Source organism: Mastigoproctus giganteus, chromosome 5 (assembly GCF_048544385.1).
Source record: "Mastigoproctus giganteus isolate SK-2022 chromosome 5, ASM4854438v1, whole genome shotgun sequence".
Taxonomy (NCBI): domain Eukaryota; kingdom Metazoa; phylum Arthropoda; class Arachnida; order Uropygi; family Thelyphonidae; genus Mastigoproctus; species Mastigoproctus giganteus.
Window position 1 is genome coordinate 219,845,775 of NC_143579.1, and position 16,309 is coordinate 219,862,083.

The window sequence follows — 16,309 nt, forward strand, 5'->3', positions numbered from 1 at the left end:
AGCTTATGCAAGCCCATTTCACCTCTCCGTTTGTTCCAAGTACCTGTCCAGCTGAGCCTTAAATTTATTAAGGCTATCAACTTCCACAACAAAGGATGGAAGTCTGTTCCACCAACCAACCAACCACCGACTGGCTAAAGGCAAACTTCTGCACATCTGTTCTAAATCTGTCTTTCCTCAATTTGAATTTATGCCTTCTCAGATCATTATTCTGAGCAAGAATTCCATCAGCATTGAGCATGCTCAAACCATTCAAGGCTTTATACACCTCTATCAGATCACCTTGCCAGTGCCTAGTCTCCAGACACTGTAATTTGCAAAATTTAAGCCTTTCTTCATAAGAGCAACTTTGTTCCATTCACTAATCTTGTTGCCCTTCTCTGTATTCGTTCCAACAGCTCTACATCCTTTTTAAAATGAGGCCTCCAGACCTGTACTCAAGGCGTGGCCTGACCATTGCCTTATATAAGGGGAAAAATCCTGTTTATCATTGACAAGACACTATGAGCTACTCTTGCAGACCATCTGCACTGCTCAGGAAACTTCATATCTGCCTGCAAATTACCGTTGGTATGTAAAGCCTAGTAGCTTCCAAGATAAAATCTTTGAATTCTTCTCATTTTGAATTTGCTGTTGGTAACATCATCAGTTGGTCCCACTGTATAGAATTTAAATACTCTCTCGGACCGCCGTAGTCACCTTCACAAAAGTAAAAACCCTTTCCTTTACCCCTGATGGTAGTTATCTCTTTGAGTAAATCCCACTTCAGCACACTGTAATGACTGCCACCTAGTGGTTCCTTTATCTGCAGATTCTTAATGCATGAAGAATCACTACTGATAATCAGATCAAGATTATTACTCCCTATAGTTGCCTCCTGAACATGCTGATGTAGAAAACAATCATCCAATAAATCCACAAATGCCTTGCTAGTTTGCAAGTGACCAACCCACAAATTCCAGTCAATATCTGGGAAATTAAAATCCCCCATTATAAGACTCTCTGATTTACTGGCCTACTCTATATCTCTATGCAGTTCGTTATTATTCTCATCAGAGTCATTAGGCCTATAACATACTCCTACTCTCAATTTTGATTTCCCAGTGCTTATGTCACACCAAACTGACTCGACACTGCACTGTCCAGCAATGTCGACTGGCTTCACTTCCTTGGATTTTAATGTTTCTTAACTAATAGTATAACTCCTCCTCCCTTCCTATTTTGTCTATCCTTCCTGTACATATTGTACTCCCCAAATTCCAGTTCTGCATTCCTTATATCTGTGTGACACCAAGTCTCTGATATCCCAACAATATCTGCCTTTGATGTTCTGAGAATACCTCAAATTCATCAAATTTATTTACCAAACTCCTAACATTGGTGTACATGCACCTGTTCCTATTCTTAGCTAACCTAACACAACCCACACGTTTACTTGTACTGCAATGACTCTCAGCAGTCTCTGAAATACCCTGCATCTTGTTTTCCAGGCTGCTGCTCAATCCAAAAGAAGAAGTGCAAGAATCACTTTCACCTCTGCCAGTGGCTACTGTTAATCTATTAGTCCTTGTGTCCCCCCCAAGCTAGCTGTTTTCCGACCCACCTAACATTGGCTCGATAGCATCAGCAAATATTCTTGCACCCTTTCTATTTAAGTGTATCCCATCCCTGTACAAGCAGTCTCTCCTGTTAACAAGTACAGACCAGGCTGAAAAAAATTCTACCCCTTGAGCCTTACACAATCTTTCCAGGGCCAAATTGATTGACAAGGCTCTCATCATATACTCCCTCCTATCGTGTCTCAGCAGATTTGTTAATTTGTTAAGAGATGGTGTTCCTATATTCACACAACACATCAATCTTCATTATAGATAGTTAAAATAACTTCTGACATGCTAGATCATGTAGTACAACAGACCTCTAAGAAGATCTGCAATCCCTTGGTGAAGTCATTAATTTCCTGGATTCAACCCTTGTGCCAAGGGTTGAATCCAGGAAATAAACATTTAAGGAGATCAAAAAATTGCCATGAAACAGAATAACAATCCTAATATCCTAAAACAAATTTACTTAAAAATATGATCAGACAAATGAATAAACCCAAGAAATCTTAGCCTCTTAGTTATAAAGTGTATAACAGACAAATACACAAATATACACATCTGAGCCATATCCATAATCATTCCCGCCAAGAAATAAAAACAGATTTTGACTCTACATAGGGCAAAATCCTTCAATTCTTCACAAGAAAATTAAAGAAATTTAAATTTAATTAAAATTAAATGGTTAATCTTTACAAGTGGCTGGCCCTTTCATGGATCTTTGGGACAAGCAATGATAGATAAATGTAGTTCCTCCCACTTATTGCTCTCACAGGCTGCTTGGCAAGCATAGCTCCTCCCAACTCATCACATCATGTCAGATGACATGAAAGCTGAGAAAACAGACTAGATTACGCCTTGCCTTCATAAGCTGGTCATGCAATGCTCAGCCGCCATGCTGGTGCTTTCCCTTGGATCTCGCCGACAAGCAATGAAGAGAGAATATGGGTATCCTTTTCTATGCACCACACTGCACCTTCACAGGTTTGTGTCAGAATATATGGACACATGGGGTACCTTTTCTAAAAATTCTAAAGATCTGAATGAATGCAGAGAGAGTGAATGGCATCTTGGTGCTTGTTTAAAATCAGAAATAAAGTTTTCCCCAGGTTGTGCTATTTTTAAATTGGAAAATGATTTCAAACGATTTTTCCGATTTAAAAAAGCACCGAGGAGGAAACTCGTTTTGCAATTTAAACCAGCACCAAGGAGGAAACTCCTTTTTGAAATTTAAACCAGCCTCGTTTCCCAATCTGAAATCAGCACTCGTGGGGGGGGGGATGCAGACTTCAAATCAGATTTCCAATTTTAAGCCAGTGCCAAGACAGCATTCACTCTCTCTCTCTGCATTCATTCGCATCTTTAGAATTTTTAGAAAAGAGTACCCTGTGTTGTGTTTCTGCATACTTTCTAATGCAAATCTGCTGACTTCAGTCAGTGGAAAGACAGCATTCACTCTAATGCAAACCACTGGTAATTAGCAGCCTGTCAGGGCAATAATTTGGAGAAGCTACACTTGCCTATTATTGCAAAGATCCACAGAAGGATAACTACTTATAAAGATTAACCAATTAAATTTCAAGGAAATTAAGAAATATTGCAAATATGAAATGCCTACTGATATGGCCTATCTATTTTGCCACCAGAGTTGATCTTAAACTGTGATTACAATGGCTACATATGATTTGATTCTAGAATATTTCTGTTAATTGAAAAACAAGATATGACATTTTAATAAAGACGTTTTTTCACAGTAATGTAATTGTGTGTGTGTGTGTGTGTGCGTGTGTGCGTGCAAGAGAGAGAATGTTGATTCTGAAGCTATAAGCCTATTTTTTGGTATGTCTTTTTTAATAATACAGAAAATTTTTGTTTCAAGTGTGATGACAAAAACCTTTCTCATACATTTAAAAAGTATGTAATAAAAGTACATAACCAATAACTCAGGATTTAAAGATTACCAGTTTTTGGGCTTTTCTAGTTTTAGACAAAAAAAAAAAAAAAAAAAAAAAAAGCACAATATAACCAAGCATGAATTGCCAGATAAAATTCACAGAGCTTCACAAAAAGCATAAATAAGGTACTAAAGTATAGAATAGTGTAATTTTATTTATTCAACTAAACATTAATTTCTTCTAACATATCCTTTTTAAGTGGTAAGTAAGGAACAAAATATCTCACACAGTAAATATGCAATGTTCACATGTTGATGAAATAATATATAGTACAAACAAATGGAGTAGCAGCATTATAATATGATCAAAAATGGTGCTTTACAAATGTGAGTGTCCCAGTTATCATATGGAAGGTGACTGCTACAGTCTGAGACCATACAATAGTTGAGAAGTTAAGCCTAATACTTGTTCAGTGCAGGGCAATATTTATTCTCTTACTAACAGACATTTTACTGTTATAACCTCATTTTTCTGAACTCTTTCATGCTGTCCACAGTGTTTCTCAGCACTAATTTTCAGACTACAGCCCTAGAGTAACAACAGGTAACAATTTCAGTATTTAAGTCTAACCTTCTCATATATAATTTTCATATTTCCATTTCAATAGTTAAACTGCTAATTTCTGTGTTCATTTCATACAACTTGCATTATTGTTACCTTTCTCGATTTCTGCAATGGCATTTCTGAATTGTCAAATACCTGTATAAAGAATTTTAAGCAAAAGTTGACCAAGGTAGCTCTTTATTAGTACAGCAAACTTTATTGTAAGTTCTTAAAGTAGCATGTCTACTAACATAATCAAGCTCAAAACATGATACAAATGGACAGACTGTTAATAATCAAACATTATGATGTATATTTCTCACTGGTTGCACCTAGTAACTTCTCAAAAAAAGTTGTTTGTTTTTTTTTTGTCAGTATATAAATATAATGATATACATATAGAAATAAAAGTGAATCATAAAGAAATTTAAAAACAGGTTTTTAAAATCCAAAATGTAGTTATATGCTTAAACACTGGTCACAACTTGCGCATGTGTGTGTGTGTGTGTGTGTGTGTGTGTGTGGTATGGGTGTTTCATGGCGCACAAGCTGCTGTGCCTATAGTGTGTCTATCTATTCATAGGAATGTTATAAATAATAATTAATATGAAGCCAGCTCAATTTCATTTCAGCTCAGAAACTATATTCGTTCATAAATTCCAATTTCTTTCAAAAAACAGTAAAGTTCACTAATATTTGCCCTCTCCAATGATATGATTTAATGTGATCGATTCTCGGAGGTTAGCCAGAGAAAGAAATACTGAAGTTCGATATTGTTGATAATGTGCACAGTCAATCAAAAGTCACAACTTGCATGCTCTCATATCGTAACTATAGCTTGAATAACAGTGGCAAATAGGCTACTCAGGAAAGCTAAGATTTTCTGCAACAAAAGCTTCTTTAATCAACTCAACATATTTCCTGCATCTCAACACTGTTGTATCATATATCGTGTCTGAAATATATGATACAAGACTGTTGTATCATATATCGTGTCATATATCAGTCTGAAATTTGGAACACTCAGCCTAGTATCGAATAGCATTCTATAGCCTGGTACCAAATTCAAATGAGCTGATTTAGTATTACTATTACAGAATTTTTATTTTCAGACAGAACAAATAATGATAAATTTGAGTCACTTTCTCTCAAAAAAAAAAATTGCTTTCACTTACAAATCACATTTTTTTGACAGCAAGTTCTGAGACATCATACATGAATTATGGTTGCAACAATTCCAAAACAAAATATATATATACATATAAAATGTAAAATGAAAACTTACAAAAAGAAAAAAAAAACAGCGACAGGTAGAATGAACACTAGTGTAATAAATCATACTATAATACAAAATAGTATAAAGTGGAAATGTTTTCTGCCCTGTTCAATTAAACTATCATTTTTTTAAGTTATACTAAGAATCTTTCTAATTAAAGTTCAAAAAAAGTATCTAAAAGTATGGTTTGAAACAGAAATATTCATTTAGATAACATGAAAAACACTTACTTGCAATCATAAACTGCATCAAATGTAAACTGTTTTGGAGGCTCATCATTAAGATTCTTAGGATTATTTACTTCAACTACACCTCGCTCAGGATACACATTAACAACTCTAAAAAAAAAAAAAGATTAAAGAAATATTGATAATTTATATTTCATATGCACCCAACTATGAAATTTCTACAATCTGTTAAATTTTTAACCTTATTCCTCAGGCTATTTTTTTAGAAGCATTTAAAATCTTATGTTCCTTCTAAAAAATAAGCACAGAAGACACCCATACTGATGAAAACATCCATAACTAAATTACATCAATTCCTTGTACTCCTCTCACTAGTTTCACCAACCACAGACAGTTAAATATTTAGATAATACACATTAATATACACTATCCTACCATAAGACCCTCACCTCTGAATGAATTGTGTGGGACTACAATATTTTAGCCCATAAAGATGATCAGTTATTTAGCTGGCATTCATTTCAAACACATATGTGAATAATGAGCACACAAAGTTAGTTGAGTTATGGAGGAAGAGGGTGTTAGTTGAACACCATGTGGAGAAAATGTCAGCATGTGCTATTTCATAGGAATTAAATATTGTCAAGTAACAAATTGGAAATGTGCTGAAGAAATGAAGTCCAGTGGTGAAATGGAGTCCCAAGAAACAACCAGGTAGGTATAAAATAATAAATGGTAAGAGCCAACATTCCTTGGGAGTATTTAATATTTAGATAATTGCACAGCTGGTTACCTCATCTCACCAGAACCTAGAGAATCTGAGTTTGGAGCTATATGTGATGGCAAGCAAACCTACTATTGCTATGATATGAATATTCATGGAATACATGCAGCCCAAAGTGCCTTTGGTAATAAAAAACAAAATGCAAAACATCAATTGGCAAGATGCAAGGCAAACCAAACCTGGACTACAAATCAGTGGAAATCAGTCCTATAGAGTGACAAGCCACACTACACTCTTCAAGTGTGATGAACATTTTTTTTTTTTTTTTGGCTGATGCTGCATAAGCTCATACACCTGCTTTCTTGCATCACATGCCACTACTACTACTACATTTTCAAGTATGGAGAATGCTTACTATCCAAATGTATTATCCCAACTGTTAAGAGATGCCAGATGCCATGGTCTGGAGGTTCTTTTCATGTTTTTATAGTAGACCTAGTTCATGTTATGAACTAGGTCTACTAGTCCATACTGTGATATGCATAATGCAGTGCACAAAATCCTGAATGCTGTGAACTAAATTGATGTTCTGGACAATTCTGTGGACTCTAACATTGTGGATATTTTATGGAAACGACTCTCATACTTTCCAACACACCATTCCATGTCACAAATGAACACTTGAACAGAACATCAAAGGGTTGTAGTGTTGCCAACAGAGAATTCTGACCTCAACCCAACTGAATGTTTTTTGGATGAATTGGAATGCGAAACTAGAGGAAAGCTAAGATGGCTCTTGTTTTGTATGGAACTCATGATTGCTTTAACTGAGGACTTGGGCATAGTACCAATGACTTTTAGTATGATTGTGCATATTTTATTTGTCTTCCATCCTTAACTTATCAAGCAAATTACAAACAAAATTTGTCATTATGTAAATCATAGATATATTTAATCATAGTTAGAGAAAAATATACACTACACCTTAGAAGAGACTTGACTGAGGTGCCTAAAGCTCTGAGAGATGAAAGTAAAACGAATAAGGGTGAAATTGTCGCTGTTATAAATAATTTTAGAACTAGGAGTTATAAATCCAAATTATGCGGGGAAATGTTTAGACTAGACTGCAGGGAGTTCTTTTAACCAACAAGTTGATAATTACTTGTTGCTTCCATGGGTGTTGCTTCCAAAGAGCTGCTTCCATGGGTGGCTGAGAATGATAGCTTGGGGAAATTCAAAGGTCAGATGTATAGATACCTCCATGAGGAGTGAGTCAAATAGGTAGGTTATTTATTTATTTTTTCAACTTTATTTTAATGTTTATTTATTATTATCATTTTTAAATAAATATATTTTTTTTATTGGTGTAGCAAAGGTGAAGGCTTCTGTGCACTAATAATATAATTAATAAGCGTGTGACTTTTATATGTGTAATAATTAGCATATTTGATCAAAGTATAGAATTTTACAAGAAAGGAAACCCTAAACCAGTTCCAGATACTAAGTAATAACTTGCTACATTTCAGAAATCTTTACTGAATTAAATGTAAAAAGCCATCGTGGCAAAACCATGTAAAGGATAAAGGGAATTTAGACCCTTGAAATATTTTTAAGAAAGTTTCTGAGAAAATTAGGTTTGAAAGTGAAAATTATACAGTTAAAGCCCATAACAACTTTGAAGAAACTGTTGGTTACAATCTATTGGCACTATATAACATGAGCTTTTATTGGAAGACCATGAGATTTTAAATGACGTAGAGCAACAAAGAATAGTTTTAAAGAATGATGGGTTTGATTCTGAGAAGAGGGATTGACTCTTTTCAGAGTGAAGAACTGTATGATGCAATTGCTTGCATGAAGGATGGGAAGGCTCTAGAGTTTGATTTTCTGGAGGCACAAGTTATCAAATGGTTCTTTCAAATGAAACCAGATATTATGCTAAATATCTGCAATACAACAAAACAGATAATAGCAATAGAGATAAAGCAAGGGAAGAATGGTGGAATGGGTTTTTCAGTGAAGTATTAGAAATGTTAGGAAAATAGGATTTGATATACGAGAGTAAGAAATAATAAAAAGGAGAAAAAATGAAGAGGTCAGTGTGTTAGGAACTGGAAGGTACTAAGAAAAACAGAGGAATTAGGCATGGCTAAAATGTCAAAATATGTTTTATGTTTCATAGTGTTCTCCTGGTTTCATCCATTAGCTGCTACAGCATCTGTATGAGATGTGCCAATGCCGGCAGTGTGGTAAGTGTGGGTGTATAGGATGGTGTGTTTGTTCTGTTGAGTGTTTGCCGGCTCCTGGTGTCTTCACAGGCATAGGGCGAGTTTATTCATGGCCCCCTGCCTCCCCATCCTTTGCCATGTGAAGGCATTCCAGGGTCCACATTGCACTGACGGTATGCCCAGGAAGAGATTCTTCCAAAGAGGAGCCTCCCCCCTGCCCACCCCCCAAAAAAGAGTGAAAGTGAAAGGAAGGTTTTTGCATGTCAGTGGGAGAAGTCAGGTTTCAGGGAGGAGAGGAGTAAATTTTTAGGCAGTAGGGGATGGAAAAGAGAGGCATCCCTTGAGAAAAGTAGAGCTAGGACAGTGGAGCCCTTTGGTTCCAATCAGGATTTTTCAGCTTGGCATTGTGCTTTGGTCTTTATCATTGTTAGTGAGTGTCCAAATCGGTGTCCATCTCCATCTGGGTTCTGTTTACAGTAGTAAAGATTCTTCTCCTGTGTTTGAAGAGGCAATCTGCAAAGTCAGCAAACGAGGTGAATCTTTGAGGAGTCGAGATGAGATTTTTGACATTTTCATGATCATATACTTCAGTGATTATTTGTAGTTGAGCTACAAATGAGCTACAAAGTTGAGCTACTTCAGTGATTATTTGTAGTTGGGTCCTTGAGGTTGTCACAGACATTTTCTCAGATAGGCCAGACAAGCTGTACTTGCTACTTGGGAGTCTAAAACGCTGATGGAACTGATATTCGGGTGACACTCAAGTTGAGTGGACCCAATTTTGGCGAAGTCCGGACGGTCTGTGACAGCCAAATCCTCTGCTTGCACCTTCACGATGGTGGGACTGTTAATAATCCTGGGTATAACCTCCATGCACAAGTACATGGTGGGGTGACCACCCAGGTGTGAACCAACGTAAGCAGGGGTCGAGGTGTGGCGCCCACACCACATGGAGGAACGCCGCCCCTCTATGTTACCAGGCAACACTAGGTGGTAGATGATTCTCATCAACCAGTGAAATACCACCACTTTGCTTATTGGAGGCTTGAAGTGGTGGAACCCATGTTTAGTCTCTAGAGCTAAGTTCCGGTCAACCCTTCCCTATCTCTTCCATCATGCAGTATGATTGATAACTTTTGAGGTTAGGATGAACGTCGTGGCAAGATCCAATATTCCTTACATTTCGAGGGTACAGCTCTAAAACGGTGTTCGCAGGCCGGCCGCTAGTTAGTACACCGGACCAAACCTATTGGTAACTCTCTAGGAGGCTTCCGATCAGCTAGTGTATAATCTTGCTACCTCTACTCTGCCAGATAGTGACTGGAGGGAGTCCTAGTAGCGTGTATGTGGGGGGGCATTGTCGAGGCCACGTTATGTCAAGGATCTGGGTATATTCTTACCACGTGTACGCCATATCCAAAAATTTCATTACTTCATACAGCATGTCCCACCCACTTTTTCTTACTATTGAATACACCATGAATTGTCAAAATAATAGAGCAAGCTTATCTGCGGAAAGATCTAAACCTCCCAAGCACTTCCTAATTCATTTCACAAATATACGTGGTCTCAATTCTAATCTCAACGATGTTCATTTCCACTTGCAGTCTGGCAAACCCCATGTACTTTTTCTGACAGAATCTCAGTTATCGGTTGATTCAACTACTGCTCATCTCAGATGCCCAAATTATTCGCTGTATGATTCCTTTCGCCTCAAAGGTGGTACTTGTGCATATGTCCGTTCTGATATTCCCTGTCAGAGACATGGAAACTTGGAATCTCCTCTCTTTGATCTTCTCTGGTTTAAAATCTCTCTACCTCACTGTGACAAATTCATCTGTTGTCTCTACCATTCTCCCAACTCCACTAATCACTTGGAGCTCTTTGACTTCCTCCCTTTGCAACTTGACTTTCTCCAGTCCAACTTTCCCAACAGTGAGGTAATTTTCCTTGGTGATTTTAATGTTCACAACTCCAGCTGGCTTCCGTTTTCTAGTCACACCGACCCAGCAGGTCAAGATGCTGAGGCTTTTGCAATTACTAATGACCTAGCACAGATTGTTCATTTACCTACAAGAATTCCGGGCAATCCTAATCATACAGCCAATACGCTTGATATTTTTCTCACAAACAATCCTTCTAAGTACACGGTTGAAGTGAGAGGTCCTTTAGGCACTTCAGATCACAACTTGGTGATTGTCTCTTCTCCAATGGAACCTTTATCTCATGGCCATTCCCAACCTCGTGTTGTTTGGCATTACAAGAATGCAAAATGGGATGACCTGCGAGATTTCTTTTCTTCTTTTCCTTAGTCGGATTACTGTTTCAAAACTTCTGATGTCAACGTTTGCTCAGATCGTGTCAGTGAAATTATTCTTGCAGGAATGGAGTCCTTTATCCCACACTCCACTTTAAAATCTCGTCCTTTATCTAAACCTTGGTTTTCCAATAAATGTGCTAAGGCTGTTGTTCAAGAGAAGAATGTTGCATATCGTAATTGGCTTGTTTCTAATTCTTCAGTTTCATTTTCTGCCTACACCAAAGCTCGCAACAATTGTAAAGCAGTTATTAACCAGTCCAAACTAGAGTTCGAACAGGCTAAGAGTAGAAAACTTGCTTCTTGCCCTAATAATAGCCGAGCATTCTGGTCTCTTGCCAAAGATATTGGCCGCAACTTTTGCCCATCTCTGCTCCCACCTCTGTCCAAACCAGATGGTTCTGTTGTCACTTCAGCCAAGGATAAAGCTGACCTGCTAGCATCCCATTTTTCTTCCAGCTCACGTATTAATGATCTTGGTAAAACACCTCCCACCATTCCCAACACGCTCCATTCAATCCTCCTGTGGTTTCCGTCAAAAGGATATCAGAAGGATTTTGATGAATCTTGATGCTAAGAAAGCTCCAGGTCCCGATGGTATTTTTCCACTTGTTCTCAAAACCTGTGCTCCTGAACTTACTCCTATTCTTTGCTGCCTTTTTTCACTTTCTTATTCCCAAGGTGTTTTTCCTTCTGCTTGGAAATTTGCTCATATCCAGCCAGTTCCTAAAAAGGGTGACAAATCCCTCCCATCCAATTATCGTCCCATTGCAATTACTTCTACTCTTTCTAAAGTAATGGAGAAATCAATTAACCGCCAACTCTTAAACTACCTAGAAACCTTCTGTCTGATCAACGATCGCCAGTATGGATTCCGTCAGTGTCGATCCACTGGTGATATTCTGGCTTATGTTACCCATTTATGGACTAATTCAATGGAAAGGTTCGGTGAAACACAGGTAGTTGCTCTTGACATCTCAAAGGCTTTTGATCGTGTTTGGCATAAAGGTCTTCTAAACAAGCTTCCATCTTATGGTTTGCCAACTGTTTTTAGTAATTGGTTACCAGTTTTCTCTCTGATCGCTCACTGAGGGTGATGGTAGATGGCTCTCTGTCTTCTAACTTCTCCACTAATGCCGGTGTCTCCCAAAATTCAGTTCTTTCCCCACTCTTTTCCTCTTGTATATTAATGACCTTCTTCCATTGACTGGAAATCCTATCCATAGTTTTGCCGATGATAGCACATTGCATTCCACTTTCCATTTTGAGAAACCTTGTCCTGCTCAATCAACTTCAACTTCTCGAAAATCTGCTACCAATTCCTTAAATGCCAATCTTCAGGTAATTCTCCAGTGGGGCAAAGACAACTTAGTTGATTTCAACCCTTCTAAACCTCAGTCTCGTCTTATATCTCGCAAAAACGATTCTTCTGCTTCTATGCTTATCTTTAGTGACACTCCAATTTCTAGGCAAAATGATATATCTCTTTTGGGGATTACCCTGACTTCTAATCTCTCTTGGCACAAGCACATTACAAATATTGCTTCCTCTGCATCTAAAAAACTTGGTTTTCTCTTTCGCTCTCGGCGTTACTTTTCTTCCAAACAGCTGCTCACTCTGTATAAATCGCAAATCCGCCTTGCCATGGAATATTGTTCCCACATCTGGGGTGGTGCCCCCAAAACCTCTCTCAAACTTCTTGATTCCATTCAGAAGAGGGCAGTTAGGTTAATTAATGATTCATCTCTAACAGAGTCTCTCCACTCGCTTTCTCATAGACGTACTGTTTCTGCTGCATGCCTCTTCTACAGATACTTCCATGGGCACTGTTCTTCTGAATTGGCTTCTATAATTCCTGCTCTCTCTTTCAAAACAGTCCGAACACGTGCCGCCACCAGCCAACATCCATTTACTGTTCAACTTCAAACCCACAGAACCAACTTTTCATCTTCCTCATTTATTCATTCAACTGCCGTTTTCTGGAACAACCTTCCTTCATATGTATTTCCTGAAAATTACAATCTACAGAAGTTCAAGTCCAATGTCAACAAATATCTTCTTTCGTCTTCTCAACCTCCAACCTAAGCAAGGTACTAAGTACTATAGGTTCTAATACCTCTCGTGTTTGGGGTTCACATAAAAAAAAAAAAAAAAAATGTGGCACTGGAAGATTAGGTGATTGACTGTCTCTGATGATTCACAGAGGCAGAGAGGTGAGTCTGTTAGTCCAAGCGAGTATATCTTTGAGTTTATGCTGCCATGTCCAGTCAGCAAAAATGATAGGTGAAGTCCAGGCCTGAACCACGTAGTGTATTGTTTGTCAAATATTTTAGCTTCTGGCAGGAATACATGTGGTTCTTCCAAGTGCCAAGAGAGTCCCACTCCCTTTTCCACTCATCTGTCATTACTTGGATTATTCTGTCTTCTTTCGTTGACATGTTCAGGTTTATTGAGTAGTTTCTGTTTCTTGCAGGGAGGCTCTTCCTTCTGTAGGAATTATATTAATTATGAACTGAATTCATTACTAAATAACTTTAAAATTTAAAATAATATCAAATTTTAGGAATTAAAAATAGTGCTAAAAGTCTTTAAATACTGTATAGTATTTGTTATTTGTTATTTTTTTGGTTTTTAGGAGCATTAGCAACTAAGGCCATATTGCTCCGGGATATGCGGTGGTCATTCCCTGACCTTTCCGCATTCTCCGTATTTGGTGGTGACGGGCTCGAACCCCGGTCTAATCAAGAAGCGTGTGCTATGCACTGCTGCTCCTTCCCACCTGGCTACGGAGGCGCCTACTGTATAGTATCTATCCCACAACTATTTAAACAATTAATAATACTGTATGTATATTCAATCGAACTGTAAATGCTGTTGTTGTTGTTGTTTGGTTTTTAGGAGCATTAGCAACTAAGGCCATATTGCTCCGGGGATATGCAGTGGTCATATCCCCGACCTTTCCACATCCTCCGTATTTGGTGGTCATGAGCTTGAACCCCGGTCTAATCAAGAAGTGTGTGCTACGCACTGCCGCTCCTGCCCACCTGGCTACGGAGGCACTGCTGTTCTGTAAATACTAATGTTTTTTTTAACACTTTTTATCTGTAAACCCCTGGCCATTTGGATGTGAAGGGAAAGTGCAACACTATTTAACCTTGTAACCAGCTACAATCAAATGTTGTTGCAATAAAGATTCTCGCTCTCTCATTGGAAAAATACAGTACTGTAAATTGTGTTTAAATTATTAGTCAAAATGTGATTTTTGTATATTATAACTTCCAGCACACCAAATACAGTATTCAGTACAAGAAAAAGCTGAAAGTCTAATGCAGGATGTGGTAGTTACTGTTATTACAACATGATTCTACTTTTTTTGTAGAATTCTATTTTGACCCCCCCCCCCCAATACATGTTTTAACATTGCTTATTGGGGTTCCAGCCACTTGCTGTGAATTATAAGTGACTGAAATTTTATATTATCAGTATACAATTTATTATGAAAATAATTATTTTTTTTGATAAAATTATGTAAAATTTCATATTATGATCATAGTTCTATCTAGCATACATTACACAAAGTAGATTTAACTTTTGTGAGTGGCCTAGCAACACAACCAATTTATAGTTTTCTGCTACACCCTGTGGTTCATGGCACAGGGTGTATTCACTAGTCAGCATCCCATCGCCTTTTTGTAAATTTTTTCTTTTGCTATATTCCGCTTAAGGCTCATGGCACTACAAAATTTATATTGTAAGCTATGATACTTCCACCAACCACTATGATGTTAAATACAGGCAGTTCTCGCTTTACGAGTTCTCGGGTTTACGAGTTTTTTTTTTTTTTTTTTCCCTCCCAAGTATCAGCAAAATCGAAAATATGAACATTAATTGCAAAAAATGAATGTTAACATTGCAACATTCATAAATACTACATTTCAAACCATATGCGTAGTTATACAATACAGTGTACCTTGCTTTACTTTATTAATCCGTTACCATTGTATCGCAAAAATATCGTAATGTGAACCCAATAACACGTTGTTTTTTGGTAATTCATTCCACGATCTCAGAAGTTCAAATTTTCGCGATATAACTCCCTAAAAGATCGTTTTTATAGTGTAAATTGTATTAGTTACCAATTCAAATCATTAAATGCACTACACTTTCATCGTTATATGTTATAAGAACCAATTTTGAACGGCTTTGTGATATTTTTTTTTTTAGCACATTTCTGGAAGTCATGACCAAATAACAATAAAAACAATTTGCACTTTCTGGTTTATTGGGCTTTTCTGTTACTGCAAGCAATTATAAATGGGTAGTCAACTTGATGTTATTGCGTTTGTGAAAATACGGATAGCTGGAATTGTGTGGGTTTTATGTTATTATGGTGAAATGTGTTTGCCCTTTACTGAAATCTTTAATAGCATAAAAAACAAATAAATTTTCAGAATCTTCTCTTCATTCCTTTTTTTTTAAGCTTCGTAAACTTGTTACTCCACGGAAGTCGTGTTAGTTGCAATTTGTGCGTTCCGTTAAAAAATGCTTATGCCTGCTACTGAAATTTATAAAGAAAAGAGAAGATTATCTTGTAAATAAACACCTCATGAAGCATTTCTGAAGAAGACGACTCCATGTGCAACAAACCAACAAGTGCCAAGACAATAATGAGTGATCAACGAGTGTACATTTAGTCGATGATGATGATGAAGAATAAATATTCTTTAACATTTGTAAGTCATAAATAATTTCTCTATTATTATAATTTGCTTGATTTTACAGGCTACGTTTTCATTTCTTTCGATAAATCAATCATTGTTTAAACAAACCAATTAGCTAACTAATTTCATTGTTGATAACGTAACCCCTATTTTTAACATTATGTCTATGAAAACGTAACCCCTATTTTTAACATTATGTCTATGGGAAATAAATTCCCGCTTTACGAGTGCATGCTAGGAACGAATTAGCTCGTAAAGTCGAGAACTACCTGTATTGTAAAAATACTTTTTTTTGAAAATACTAATCCCAAAAAATATCCGGGCATCCATTTTGTGCTATCTTAAAGGCGGATGGTATAAATTTAAAATATTCTTATTATATATATTTTATAAATAATACATACCGTTCAAAGCCATCTGAAATTTCTTTTTCACTTATTGGCCGACATCTGACCACGACCTTTACAGATTCAGACTTTATAGATTTTAACTGAAAAGTTTAACAATAAAGATACATATATATGTTACAAATTTTAAGCATTTAACTCAAAAGTTATATTCAGATAATTCTATATTTATATCAGCAATTACAGCAACAAAGGAGAATATGCTATAATATAGAGCTACTAAATACCATATCAGCATATTTAGGTACTGAATTACTCTTTCATTTATAATCCTATGCAATATATAGCAATGACTACCTTTAGGAGAGGTCAGAGTTCAATTCTTTTCACCAGATGAGAATGACATATT

The 16,309-nt window shown here is 36.9% G+C and overlaps 1 protein-coding gene across 5 annotated transcripts in view; it reads right to left on the bottom strand.

The window, feature by feature from the left end:
* Positions 1–16,309, bottom strand: part of LOC150086120 (kinesin-like protein KIF3B) — a 297,164-nt gene that overhangs the window by 220,453 nt on the left and 60,402 nt on the right. For all 5 annotated transcript variants that reach the window (XR_016546957.1, XM_090373729.1, XM_090373728.1 and 2 more), the window contains 2 exons: positions 15,958–16,043; positions 5,606–5,713 (listed from right to left, as the gene is read on the bottom strand). Coding sequence is in view for 4 of the 5 variants with exons in the window: in XM_090373729.1 (XP_090229855.1) it covers positions 5,606–5,713; positions 15,958–16,043 (194 nt within the window). In the remaining variant the exon portion in view is untranslated. The remainder of the gene's footprint in view (positions 1–5,605; positions 5,714–15,957; positions 16,044–16,309) is intronic.